Source organism: Crinia signifera, chromosome 1 (assembly GCF_055691185.1).
Source record: "Crinia signifera chromosome 1, ASM5569118v1, whole genome shotgun sequence".
NCBI classification, from domain to species: domain Eukaryota; kingdom Metazoa; phylum Chordata; class Amphibia; order Anura; family Myobatrachidae; genus Crinia; species Crinia signifera.
This window is the reverse complement of record NC_139217.1, coordinates 225,693,528-225,708,717: the sequence shown is the minus strand read 5'-3', so window position 1 is coordinate 225,708,717 and position 15,190 is coordinate 225,693,528. Positions and strand designations below refer to the sequence as shown.

The 15,190-nt window shown below is 42.8% G+C and overlaps 1 protein-coding gene across 1 annotated transcript in view; it reads left to right on the top strand.

Annotated features, from left to right (window-relative positions):
• TBXA2R (thromboxane A2 receptor) overlaps nucleotides 1-14,402 on the top strand; it is a 111,652-nt gene extending 97,250 nt beyond the window's left edge. The window contains exon 3 of the mRNA XM_083158219.1: nucleotides 12,266-14,402. Coding sequence (XP_083014345.1) covers nucleotides 12,266-12,535 — 270 coding nt within the window. The 3' untranslated portion in view covers nucleotides 12,536-14,402. The remainder of the gene's footprint in view (nucleotides 1-12,265) is intronic.
• The last annotated feature ends 788 nt before the right edge of the window (nucleotides 14,403-15,190 follow it).

Genomic DNA, 15,190 nt, shown 5'->3' with positions numbered 1-15,190 from the left:
CAGAAATATGAAGAATTTTCCATTTGATAATATAAATATTAAATACCAAAAGATATTTTGGCATAAAAATGCTTTTGTCTATATACAGTATGTAACCTTTTAAAATGTTGTCTTAACCCTTGATTGCTTAGCATACGCACCCCCCTAGCCTGACCACTCTTCATTACCACCCCCAAATGCTGTCTACTTGTCACTTACATTATGACTGATTCCTCATTGTGAAAACCATCGCAATTCAATCACTGCACATGCACAGTGTGGCTCAGGTGCATGCACAATATCAAAGCATCAACCAACTTGTGTTCTTCAGCACCTGGAAGTAAATAAATGGTGCTGTCCTAACTTCAATGAGGGGGAAAGATGCAGCTTTCTTTGTAGAGTAAAAAAAAACAGTCTTGTTCAAAGCTTAAAAAAACACGCACCCACAGGAATCTTGGCTGTTAATTGTTGCCCCATTGAGATTTTCTGATGGCATCAAATCTTAATCTTATGATACTAAAAGATAAAAAACATTTGAAAAAGAAATTGAACTAAGAATTTACTTTGTAGCTGCTAGTAGTAGGGATAGTCAGTCCCCACAAGGAAAAGTCCTAAAACATTACACAAAAGAAATAGCAGCACTGGTGATCCAATAATAAAACAAGTGAATGGTTGGTAAGAATAATGATATACTTGAATAAAATAAAATACACAGTCTTCAAAAAATGAATAAATTAATATATAATCAATAAAATACCACACACAGATACTTGGAATACTGGAGCAACCAATAATTTTTTGGAAAGGTGAAAGTCAAATGAATGAGAGGTAAGTGCACTTTACCATGAATTGATTCACCACTGGAGGACGGTGGATAACAGTGTCCCCCTTCCAGTTGTTAAAGTCCTCACTAATGTTATCAGCACTTGAAAGTAAGCTGCTGGGGGAATGTTCAATGGTACGGCCCAGTTGATCCTGAGATCAGGCATCCTCTCTAGAGGTGGCTGTGGTTGGAAAATAGACAACTGAAGGAGATTTGTAGCTAATATCACAGGGTATCACTGTGTATGTTGAAGAGTCCTCTCTAGTTTACAGTGAAGAAATGAGTGGTATACAAATGAATGGTGGTTGGCTCAACAATATCCAAATAGAATGGTTCTGGAGGTGAGGCAATTGCAACCTGATGCGTTTTACTGCTTGTTGTAGCTTTCTCAAATGTGGCTTATGGTGTGTCAAGCCTACTAATGGGCACTCAATCAAACAGTGAGCAATCATTTACTTTAATAATGGTACGTACTATAAATAATACATTCGTGTGGAGACCAGGAGACAAATGTACAGACGGTGTATCCAAAAGTAATGAATTAATAAAGAAAATATTTAAAATATGTAGTTTTAAGAATAAAAAACCTCAATGATCGAGATTGAGGTCACTTCCGGTTCCGGTCACAGCAATGATTGACATATACTCCAGGGGCATGAACTTAGCCAATAATGTCTCAATCTTGGGTTGCAGGGGAAAATAGACTCTAAGTCGGAAAAACTAGCAAAAGATCATGCAGCACTAGGAGCAAACAATGTTGGTGGAACGCAAATGCATCTCACCCACCACTCCCCCCGCTTCTGCCTGATATCAGAAGTGACTGTGGACAACCTATGGGCAGAAAGAGCTCTAGTAGGCCCTGGAAGGTGACACTAATGGGATGCACACGCATATGCTGGTGGGCCGCATATGCATTCCACCTGTCGTTCCCCCCATCTTCAGCCAGAAGTGACCTAATGGAAGTGGGGGACCTCAGACGAAATGGAACGCATATACACTCCACCCACTGATCCCTGTCTTCCACTGAAAATGATCAAGCGGCAAATGGGGACCTCAAGCAACATGGAATGCAAATGCATTCCAGACGATAAAAATACAGTCATGGAGTTGGAAAAACTTGGTAATACAATGATTCTGTATCAGAAGTGAAAATTACAGAGGGGAGATACTTTCCAATTAAATAAAATAACATAATGGAAGGCAAACTGCATTCTACTGGATTTTTCTCTAAAATATTACTAAACATATAAACTGATGAGACTGAAGGGGAGATGGGGAACTCCAGTATAATACACAATAAAATGTGGTTTGGATCATATATAGGTATACATAATGTAATCATTAGTAAGCGAATTGGATAGGAAAGGGAAATATACTGTATATACTGTACTCATCTATTAGTATCCTGCTATCTATCTTATAATAAGGTCTACTTTGCCATTATTTATGATATTTATAACCAATGGGTGCAGTGTGCGCAGTGCACATGGGCTACTGAGTCGCATGGAGGCCCACACCGTGCGCACTGCACCCATTTTGGTAATACATATCCTCCAGAATCCCGAGGCAGTGGCAGGAGCGTTGCAGGAATCACTGGAAAAATGGCACGGCAGCCATTTTCCCAACAATCTTCACATGCGCAGTGAAGTGTGAGCGCTGTAATTCTCAGTTTCCACAGCGCATCGGAGGTTCACACGTGCACAGTAGGGTCTGAGCGCTCTGACGCTTAGAGTGCTCAGACCCTACAGCTCCGGGCACCGCTCCTGGTGAGAGGTGGGGGCCCGGCTGAGGAGACTCCTCTCTTAAGAGGATAAAAATCTTGATTATGATTGATATAAACCTTGACATTTCAGCATTTGGAGAGCTTGCACTATATAGTCACAAGCAGTCCCGCAAGCAAATACTGTAGCTTACGTTGTGCTAAGATCAATTTGTTTATTCAGATACTTAGTAGGTTACATAGTACATAGAAAGTTGTAAGGGTCGAAATTATGTATCAGAATGCTGACTGATATTTAAATTAATTTATTATTATATGTTTTTTTTTAAACATGCTAGTATTTTTAGAATTGCTTTATCTGACTGTTAGTGTACAGTATTTTGTTAATAAAAATAAACCAAGTAGATTGAAACTAATATACAGTAATTGTACCACAAGACATATTTTCCAGCTACAGTATCACTAGGACAAACCAGGACATCCTTTGATGCTTCCAGAAGTCTTCTCATCAGCACAGACTTTTAATGTGCACCACACTATTTTGATATATCCATAAGTGTTAAGTAACAGAGCCAGACGCTTTTGTTTGTAGTTCTTCCAACAATGAATACCAGACGAAAGAAGGAAATCTTCTGCCCATATTTAGACAGTAAATGTTCTGGCATCTGTGTGCAGGAGAAACGTGATAACAGGAAAGTAAATCCAACACATTCATTCTGTCATAAGTAGAGGAATCTCTGGAACTATAAGGCATTCCGATAAAGTCTAGTCTCCAGATCCATCTATTTCCACTTTGGTCATTTCAGAGATGAAGTCAGATGACCAGAAATAAATTTATTTGAAGACACTATTTAAATAACAGCATACATTACTTATTTCCCCATTTTCCCTTTATTCCGCAATATTATCTTTTTTTCTTAATTTCTTTCCCCATCTGTTAAGTATTAAGCTGTCTTCCATACTGTTTGAGCTGATAATGGTGTGCAGGGTATTGGATTAGCATTAGCCTCACAGCACTGGTTGCACAGACCTGATTTCAATGAGAACACTATTTGAGTGGAATTTGAATGTTCTCACCGCTCAGTGGCATATCTCTAATGGTTGCAAGGTGTACAGTGTGCACAAGCCCCTGGATTCAGTGGGACACACACCATTTGTCCACTTCTTCAACTTAATCTCTGGAGTACTGCAGCAACAACACGACTTAAGGGCCCAATTCAAGTTTGATCACACGGCTGCAGTTTCACAGTAGGGGCGATTATCGAATGACCGCACATGCGTACGGCCCACAGTAAGTGTGCGAAAGCCACTTGCACACAGTGTTTTCTGCGAGTGTCCCGGAAAACGGAGGCATTCCCCGGCCGTTAAGAGGGAGGGCCACTGACATCATCAGAGGCCTCCTTCTCACCATGGCCATTGCAGTGCTGAGTAAGTCTAGACTAGGCGCTGTAAGCAGGGGAAAATGATGAGTAATTTTTCCTGTGCGCACAACTACGAAAGTGTTCGCATCCATGCACATTGGTGGGTTGAGTGCAGTAGGTGCGGTGGCAGGGCAGTGTTTTCCTGTTCGCTGTTCTCCAAAATCCCGCATCCCAGAGATCAGGTCTAAATCGGGGCCTAAGTGATACTACCACTACCACTGCAGAGGAGTTGGCTCATTTGAGTGCGACATCCGAGTGTGGACTGCACCCCCAAACCTGGCTAGTGAAGGGCTGTATTTGGATTCTGTGTTATAGCGTCTTTCTGCACAATGACAAATACTGATCATATACTTAAACATTGTGATTCTGTGCAGCTTAACCTATATCGCATTGCAGGTTGCATCAAAATGACCAAGAAGGGTGAAATGGATTTCTTCATAATCAAATACCGTATATACTCGAGTATAAATCGACCTGATTATAAGCCGAGGCACCTAATTTTACAACAAAAAACTGGGAAAACTTATTGACTCAAGTGGGACCCTCTCTCGAGTATAAGCCGAAGTGGGCTTTTTCAGTATAAAAAATTGTTCTGAAAAAGTAGGCTTATACTCGAGTATATATGGTAACCCAAAATTATAAATATGATCAGCAGACGGTCTTCTCAAAAATTTTTAACATGCCTCAATGTAAACTAGAAGGATTTCACCTAACTGACCCAATTTATTTAATTTTCTGTCATTTGACAGTGATCAAATCACTTTGCACCGCTGAATGGCAGGATTGTCCTGTGTGAGATCTACTTAAAAAATTATTTGTTTTATTTTTGACACACTATGGTCGATATGTATTAAGCATTGTAATAAAGTAATAGCAATTAAGCTTCTAAATATAATTTTACAGGCAGTGTAAAAATGAATGGAGCTCATTGGTTGATATATACCTTTCTACTTCATCTCTCTACAATGTTTGCACCATCTCCCTATGACCATAGGCAGATTTAGACTTCATGGGGCACTAGGCAAGATAACGGTTTTTGGTCCCCCTCCCTCAAACAATCCACAGCACTATATTTTTGCTGCTAATCGCAGGCGGCATCGATAGAGTAACTTGGTGCATGCATAGTCTACCGATAAACGATCAGTTGCAGAAACATCAGCATTGCATTGTATCACAATTAAAGTAAACTGACTGTCCACATACCGTGAAAGAAACCATTTTGTGTGTCCAAACATTTTTTATCCTATCAAAGAACATCAAAGGGATTTTTGGAGTGTGAGCCCAAGCCAAGTGAGTCCAAGCACTGTCATGACTTCATGCGGTAGTCGTGCAATGCTCCTCTAGGAACATTTTGAATGGTCAGGATTTAGAGCCTTATTCTGATCGGTGCGGCCGGATCCGATTATGCGGCCAGGACCGTGCGTGCGAAACCCCGCCTTCCATACGGATCGCCAACTCTGTCCGTACGCGGTAATAAGCTGGCCGAACGGACCGCACGTGTATTTTTCACGGAATACGCCTCCTCCATCTCAGGGAACCTCCCCCATCATTCGATGGTCGCAGACCATCGAATGCAGGACCGAGTGCTCCACCAGCTCCCGCAACCTCAGACCACACGGACATTTTTCCGTGCAAAAGCAGGGATCTGGGCGGGCAGCTGACATCCGGCGATGTCATATGTCCGCCCCCTACACGTGCGTCACAGCCGCATTACCATACGTACGCCCAGCGTTTGCATGGGAACGCCCATGAAACGCGGGGCGTACGCATATGGTAATGAGCCCAAATAGCCCTTCACGCCCCTCTCCACCCCCTGTTCGGAGTGTTCACATTTCATGCGGGATTTGGCCGTACGCCCCGCTCGCACATGCGCAGAGACGCCTCTGCACATGCGCAGACACAAAACATCGGCGGCACGAACGCACGCGGATATTACCGCACCGACCAGAATAAGGGCCTTAGAGACACCAGACACTTATTGTTTTTCGTGCTTTGGTTTTGGATCTGGATCTCCCTTCGTGTTTTGAATCTGGATTGGTTTTGCCAAAACCACTGTATTTTTTTTTAAACATAAAAGTAGCTGAAATTACAGAATCAGGTTTTTTTTGTTGCTATAGTAAGATATTATTATTATTAACTTTGATGACATTCATTTCAATTCATTCCATGTCTATTCTGATCACCTAACACCACACTATATGGTGGCCAGACGCCTCCCATGGACTGTTTCTTGTCACCCGCAGCTGCTTTCACAGATTGAACTCATTCTGTGAAGTAACTTACTACTGACAATTATCACATATGGAACAAGCTTGATGAAATTGAAAACAGGTCCAGGAGGAACAATATTAGATTGTTGGACTCCCTGAGTCAATTAAGGGCCCCGACATTTACATTTTGTGAGGAATACACTGCTGGCATTGAACAGGAATGTGGTGATCTGGTCATTGAAAGAGCACACAGGGACAAGTCCTTTCCTTATCTAAGCCCAGAACTCGTGATGCATGAACTACCTTCGTAAGCAACTGATACAGTATGGTCGGCCTCCAGGCACATTAAAGACATATATTGGGAAGGCAACACATTCTTGGTAATTCAGGACTACTCTGTGGAATTGACCAAGGCTGGCAAACCCTTTTCTCCCATTTGTGCCAAACTTGTTTCAGAGGGCTGCAAGTTTGGATTATGTTATACCAACAGATTACGCATTCATGATTGGTCAACCAACAAAGACTTGCCGTCTCAAAAAGATGCAGAGGCCTACCTACTGTATGTCAAGTAGGCTCTGATCGAGACTGAGATATTAGTGATCATGTGCTGCCCCACCTCGGCATCCTATCAGCCTGCCTGACTTTGACATGCCATATTCCTCTTCCTGGATTAGTGATATTTTGATTACCTGCTAGATTGATTCTCCTCATCGCTTCATCTTGTATTCCATATGGAGCATCCTCATCACTCATAGGCCTTTCATAATTTGTAAGTGTTAGGGTATGTTATGCTTAAAATTGACTGTGTTATATCACAGATATGTTTTTCTCTGGCCATTATCACATGTTTGCTATTTGCTAAAATTTCTTAGTGCTACCCCCTCCCTGTTTGCTTACCTATTATATACAGGTATTTTTAGCTCCCTCTCCATGTTACTACTTATAAGTGGTTCCCCTGATTTCACTGGTCTCACCTTCCCCCTCCACCTCCCTTCTCTAATCCCTTACCCATGTGTACCTTCTCCTTTATTTACACATTCTGACCATGTGCAATACGACTATCTTTGTGTTATTATCATTTCTGTGTTGTTTGTTTCCACATGCACAATATTATATGTGGTAGGGAATACAGATTGTAAACTCCACTGGGGCAGGGACTGATGTGAATGTTCAAAATATTCTCTGTAAAGCGCTGTGGAATATGTGTGCGCTACAGATGGGGCAGGTCCCATCTTAGCAGGGGATGGCGATGGCGACGCCAGCCGCCATCCCCCGCCAGCGCCATCTGCATAGCGAGAAGGGGACGCGCGTGCACGAAAGGCGCGTGCGTCCCCTTCCGACGGCGCTTCCAGCCACTACCCCGGATCACCGGCGGCTTATCGGCGGTAACCCTGGTTCCCTGCCGCCTGCCCGCACCCCCCCCCAACCCTGTCCGTCTCCCTGAGGCGGAGACGGACAGGGTTCCCATCGCCCCGCCGACGGAGATTGAGACGCGCGTGTGTCTCAGTCAGATGGTGAGGCAGGCTGCTGGCGGATCGCCAGCGCTGACGTTCTGGTGATTCGCCAGCAAGGAAGAGGCCTGCCCCATCTGTATATAAGAAACTGTTAATAAATAAAATAAATAATAAATGTCATGGACTTTGGATCAAAGATAGAAAATAATTGAAATAATTAAAAAATGTTCTTTGTTTCACACCTTTTTGCCTTTTTCCCCTTGTTTGAACACTGTATGGTGCATATTAGAATGTTGTGTATACTGCTCTCTTTAATAAAAAAAAATTATAAAAAAAGATGCAGTCAAAAAAGATGATTTTTGAAAAAGAGCAATTTAGAAAAAGATGAATTTTGAAAAAGACGATTCTTAAAAATAGAGGCTCGTAGCTGGTGAAGAGACGTAATGAGTGTGGAAAAACTTTTAATAATTCATTATAAATCTATGAACATATCAAGAGTGTGCCCAAAAAGCGTTATTGTCTCTAGTTTGCCTCTCTGCAAACAAACCCATATATATTCAGCTGGTGAAGAGAGACTAGAGTACAACACGTGCAAGAGTGAGATCCGGTCAGATGTCAACCATTTGTTATTATTTCTACAGCATACACAGGAAAGCACCCCTGTCGCTACTGACTGCGTCTTCGGTTGACAAGATTATCCCACACTAGTCTGGATTGTACTGTAGTCTGTCTTTAACCACCCAACTAGTTAGTTCACAGCATAGCAGACAGGCAGCAGCACCCCTGGACTGATAGGGTAGACAAAGAAGAGGTGCAAGAGGGAATTGTCCTTGTACCCTCCCACCCACCCTTATGTTGTATAAACTGGACATGCACACTGTAACAATCATTTTAGTGACAGGGTCTGCCACACGACTGTAGCTGAAATGATTGGTTTGTTTGCGCCCCCACAAAAAAAAACAGTTAATCCAGTGGTCGCCAACCTTATTTGGGGTGTGAGCTACTTGAGAAAAATGAACCCACTGCTAATTTCTCATGTGGTCCCCGTACCTGTCTGGACAACTTCCAATTGATCCCCTCTATCTCACAGTGACTCCCAACTACCTTCCCACTTACAGTATCTCTGTGGGAGTGTCAGCTGTTCTGCTGTCTCCCACCAGTGGCTACCGGTGGTGTGCATTTTCGTGTGTCCCCGGAGCAACCCCCAGTCTGCTATAGGACAATGACACTGGATCCCTCTGCAGCTTCCGGGTTATCTCTTCCTGACTTGTGGTGGATCCCAGATTCAGGTCCTGATTTCAGGCACTTAATCCCAGCTGACAGCAGTACTGTAGCTAGATGAGCTACCCAACCTATGACCATGAGATACTAGTAGCTCGCAAGCTACAGGTTGGAGACCACTGAGTTAATCTCTTCTACCACAAACAGGGTCTACAGGCAAGATGTCTACCTCATTCTCCTCCTATTCCTCACCCCCTTTGTTTTGTACATCCTCTTCCTCACAGAGTATTAATTTGTCCCCATTGGAATCCACCATCACAGGTCCCTGTGTAGTATCAGGAGGCAATTGATGTAAAGGACTTCCTGGAGGAATTTATAATTCATTTTGATGAATGTCATCTTCTCAATATTTTGTGGCAGTTACCTCCTCCGTTGACAAGGTTACAAGCTGTGCTAAACATTCTTTCGCAGTACACACTGGAGAGAGGGGAAACTTAAGTAAAATAAAGCCAGTTTGTGCAAAGGCCTCCAAATTGCCTCATTTTCCTTCCAGTCTACATGGACTGTCCAACATGGCTACTTTGATGCTATCACCAATATAATCCTCCACCATTCTTTTAATGGTGACAGCATTATATGCAGTAACATGTCAGTAATTGGCAGATCCTTCAGTCTGGACCAGATGTCAAAAGTTTCTCCTGACTCCCCTGCATCACCACCAGTGGTTTGTTTAGGAAATTTAATTTTTTTCCTTGCAGCCACAGTTGCAGGAGAAAATGAAGGAGGAGCTGTTGCCATGTCATGATCCGCTTCAGTTGATAATTTTATCACCAGCAGGTCTTTGCACCTCTGCAGACTTGTGTCAATCGGAAACAGAGATACAACATATGCTTTAAACCTAGGATCAAGATCAAGAATGGTGGTCAAAATGTAGTGCTCTGATTTAAACAGACTGACCACCCATGAATCCTGGTAAAGAGAATTGAGGGCTCCATCCACAAGTCCCACATACTTGGCGGAATCGCTCCATTTTTAGCTTCTTCAATTTCAGCTGTTTCTGCAAAAGCCTGATGAAGGGAATTACCTAACTCATAGGTGGATGTATAGGCTTGAAATGCTTTTTGCTGTTTTTCCATCCTCTGAAGCATATAGAGGGTTGAATTTGACCTTGTTACCACCTCTTGCTTCAGGTGATGCCAGAGCAGCTTCAGGAGTGTTTGCTGGCACTCCAGTCTTTTTCCCAAAATTTTGTACCACCTAATCTATTGTGTGAGCAAAACATGGAATGTGCTGGAATTTGCCCAGATGTTATGCTCACACAATTTTGCTGGCGTTGTCAGATAACACAAATCCCCAGGAGAGTCTAATTGAAGTAAGCCATTGCACAATGATGTCCTGCTGTTTCTCTAAGAGGTTCTCAGCTGTGTGCCTCTTACAGAAACTGGTGATACACAATGTAGCCTGCCTAGGAACGAGTGGGTGTTTATGAGATGCTGCTACTGGTACCACTGCTGTTGTCTCTGTGGAAAGCAATACATTAACCCAGTGGGCTTTCACAGTCATGTAGTCCTTAGTATGCAATGCTCCACTTGTCCACATGTCTGTGGTTAAGTACAACAGCATTTTTCAGGACACTAAGGACACTTTTCTTAGTCTCCCTGTACAGTCTGGCAATCACATGCCTAGTGAAGTGGAAGCTAAATGGTACTGGGAGCACAGTACCTAAATCAACTGTCTAAATACAACTGCACTGATGGCAGATACTGGGCGCACATCTAGCATCAGCATAGTTGTTATGGCCTCAGTAATCCGCTTTGCAGCAGGGTGACTGCTGAAATACTGTACTTCATCTTCCTTGCAAAGGACTTTTGGACTTTAACTAAGCATTTGACTAAATAATTTGTTTAGTAGAGGTGGTCTTCCAACTTCCGACTCACAGCAGCAGCAACAGCAACAGCAGCAGCAGCAGCAGTAGACGTATAGCACTCAAGGATCATCCAGAGAATTCTTGGATAGGAGAGTAGTCAGTCATGCCTGATCAAGGAGGAAATTGTTGATGATGGTGTGGATTGTAGGTGCTTGGATACAACAGGAAAAAGAAATTTAGGTGTCAATGGACTGATTACACTCTTAGCCAAAGTTTCTGAACTTGACAATGACTTATGATGAATGCGCTGCAAGTGACATATAAGGGATGATGTTCCTAGATGGTTAGCATCCTAATACCTACTTATTACACTTTTACAAAGACTACATGTGGAGAGACAGTTGTTACCCGGATTTGGATAGAAATAATTCAAGGCGGAAGAGGTGGATTTTTTGGTCTTTTGCCCGGGCATGACAATTGGCTTTTTCATCCTACAGCCAAAAACTCCACTGGTGCCTGATTCAAACAAACCACATCACCATCAGAAGCCTCATCATCAACTTCCTCCTCAGCGCCATATACACCAATATCCTCCTGATGCTGTGTACTTCAACATTGACATCCTTAATCTCAATTTCAGCAACTGGACTGGCGGTGCTCCTCCCAGCACTTGCAAAGGAAGTGCAAATGGTTGAAGTAGCCTCCTCTTCCCATACAGTGTTTGGAAGGACACACTTGTACTCTCCTTGGGGATTTGTGATGTATGTACTTTAACCTTCATTAGAAGCTGAACCACCACAGTGGTATACGCACAGTGGCATCTCCAGTTCGGGGTTCAGTTTTTTTATAAACCCCCTGGAGCCCTATTGGAGAAGAGGACAGACCTACAGGGGAGTGTGTGGGGAGGTGAATATGTATGTTTGTGTGCGTGAATGAGTGTGTGCATGAGTGTTAATAAAGCTGTACTTTTCTGGGTGTGTGTACTTATTCTAACATTGGTTATGCAGTGGGACTACAAGTCCCAGTGTCAATTTAATGTACCGCATTGTGGTTCTCCAAATCCCTGCATATGGGTAAGGCTCGTCTCATTTTATTTCTTTATTTAACCACAAAATAAAAAGCCTTGTGTCCACTGCCCTGCACTGGGGACAGACCTGGGCTTTAGCTCTGGAAGGGTTAAGCCCCTTTATTGGGGGATCCCCACTCCCCCAGATATCCAGTTCAGGGCTGACCAAATGTCACAGGTAGGGGGGCTGGACACACCTCCCTGCAATGAATAGAATATAATTCCTTTATACGTCTCACAATGGAGAAATTTCAGTGTTACAGCAAGGTTCTGATAAGCAATGTCCATGCCGCCTCCCATTAGCTGGGCTTGGCACAGTTGTCGGCACCCATGGTTCTAAATACTTGGTTGTTTTATTGTTTTATTCCAATGTTTTTGTTTGTCATAAGATTGATTACATTACCTGTATATAAAATAGTGATCTCAGTAATTCTGCATTTACTATTTTTCTGTTGATATTTTTTATTAGCAGAAATACTTATTTTCACTTTTGTGTTTGTTCAGGGTTTCATAGCACATACTGTCCTTCAGCAGCCGAATGATGGACTGACAGATGAAGAGATTCCCAGAAACACAGAAAAACTACTTCTAATATTTCTTCGAGTAGCAACATGGAACCAGATACTAGATCCTTGGGTTTATATCCTGTTTAGAAGAGCAGTCTTAAAGAGGATTTACCCTAGCTTGAATTCCCGCCCATCAATTATGTCCTTATATCCAACACTTACTGCTTCCTTACGTCGCAAGTACACTCAAGAATCGGTCATCAGTTAAGAAAGTTGCTGTGGACAATTACATTACATCAGGGTATTGCATAAATGCATGTGCAAAGTGTTATTGGCAAATATTTATAAAATAATGTGCTAATTAAATCAAAGGATTGTGCTCTGTTGGTAAACTTGGACATCTTAGCAAACTGCATTCTAATATGAAAATCGTAAGAATTGTACATTCTAATATTTTCATATTAATTGTTGTAAATATTAAGAATACATCCTAACATTAAGGGGAATATTCACTCTCCCGCCGCTATTCCTGACGGGAAAAATAGTGACTGGGCCGACAGTATTGAACAGGGATCTCGGCAGAACATGCCCAACTTCACAAGCAGTCGGGCATGTTCTTCCAAGAATGGCTGGGAATTGGCAAGCTCCCGGTCGCAGCTTGACGATTTCCAGCCGCTTCTCGAGGCCACTCCCCCTTTTTCGTCGCTCGGCAGGCGGGACATTAAATTCCGCCTGAAAAATCTATGTTGAGCCAGCCGATAACGGGACAGGGTCACAGCTGTCAGCCAGCCCGACAGTCGTGACCCTACATTGAATACCCCCTAAAGCCTCAAATAATTTGATTTAAAATGTAAAAGATGAGCTGTATTATGGTAAAACTTGCAATAAAATACATACATAAATTATAACTGTTCTTCAGCTGCTACTGTTAGTACAGGTTATTGTAAACCCTGTAATAGAAGCGAAAAAGGAACACAGCTGTTGGCAGCAGGATTATGTAGTCCACCCTGGCCCAACAGTTGTGTATAATATGTCCTAATAGTTCTCATAGTCACAGTTTGAAAAAGAAAAACATAAATGCTCAAAATTTGTTATTCATACTAATAGATTCAGTTATCAGCAATATTGTGTGTTCAGCAGTAACATATATACGTACATCTCAGATAAGGCATTTGGAGAGCAAATTGAATTATAAAGCAATCTAGTAAGTGAGTTGACATTGTGTCTATTTTACAGATTCATGCTCAATTTCAATTAACTTTGGAATAGCATTTGCAGACTTTGCTGAAAGCAGCTCAGTTTACTCATCTGATGCTGCTTTCAGCTTGAAAGCTGCCCAGTGTGTGCAGGGCAGCGATAAGCGGTGAGCACTGATGTGCACTACCACATCATTGTTGGCCCCACCATTCATCTGATGGTGTTACCAGAAGATGAGCAGTAAAGTGGACAGCTTTCCGTAGTGTCCTGCTATAGAAAATTATCCAAAATCATATGCACTGAGCGTTTCCCAGCCAGCGTTTTTCCCCATCATTGTTATCCATACACACTGGGCAAAAAAGCCCAGTGGGTATGTGTGTAGCTTCACGGCGTCAGTAGATCGCATGCGATTTGACATGCGATATCGCATGCGATTTACTATACAGTTCATTACCCCACTATCCACTAGGGAGTGGAGTTGAATTTACTTGTATATAGTGTGGCGATCGCAGCGAGCCACTGAGCCCAAAGCGTGGCGAGCGCAGCGAGCCCCTCGAGGGGACACAGAATGTATTCCACGAATTGCATGCAAATATCATGCAATATCGTGAGTCGCTGTGAAACAACACAAGTAGCATCATCTGTGTCCGTTAGCCACGCTTCGGGCTCGGTGGCTCACCACACTATATAAAATCAACTCCACGCCCTAGGATAGTGGGGTAATGAACTGGATAGTAAATCGCATGCGATCTAGTGGCGCCTGAAACTATACAAGTACCGCCCAGTGTGTATGGACGATGTTCATTGTCAGCCAAAGATAAATATTTCTAACAAAGTACTATACATTATGACATTTGACCATCTGATTAATTGAAATGAAATTTTTATATATTTTCACCAATATTGGAAAGTTGACCATAATTTTGCTGTAATGTTGTTAATTAAAGTAAGGGAATATATGGGCTTCTTTTTTCAGTGTCGTGAATTCACATTATTTGACAACATACCGGGTGGCCATAATTAAACTTTCTGTAGCTTGATCTAATATTTGCAATGTCACCAAATTTAGTAAGTAAAGCTGGCCATACATCTACAGATTTAGGGGGAAATTTACTAAGATACGAATGACTACGACTGCATACGTCGTATGCACAGTCGTGTTCTGGAGGGGAATTTACAAAGCAGTCAAATACGACTGCTTTGTAACCCTCCGATGTCGTATTATACGGCCGCTAATACGTATTCATACAGCCAGTCTGCATGGATCAGTCAGACCCCCGCACAGCCGTAACCAGAACCAGGCTAAAAGAGCCGGGCCGGTAATAAAAAAACAGGAAACCCGACAAATAGGGGTTTCCCGATTTTTTTAAAACCAGCCCCAGGCTCCAGGTCCGGGGCTGGTTCCCAAAATACGGGGAACAAAATGACTAGGGGTCCCCCGTATTTTAAGAACCAGCCCCAGGCCAAACCAGCCAACAGGGTAATGTCACAGCCGGGGGACACTTATTATATAAGGTCCCGTGGCCAAAACATCACCCTACTGACCAGTCAGCCTTGCCAGGGGCCCTGGGGGAGTGGGGACCCCCCCAATAGAGGGGTACCCCCCTCCAGGACTTACCTTACCAAGCTGAAGCCTGGTACTGTCCCCAGGCTGATTTCAGTGTAAAAAAATAGAATAACAACTATTGTCTTTTACTGTGGCACTATGAGTCCCAGCAAGCCTCAC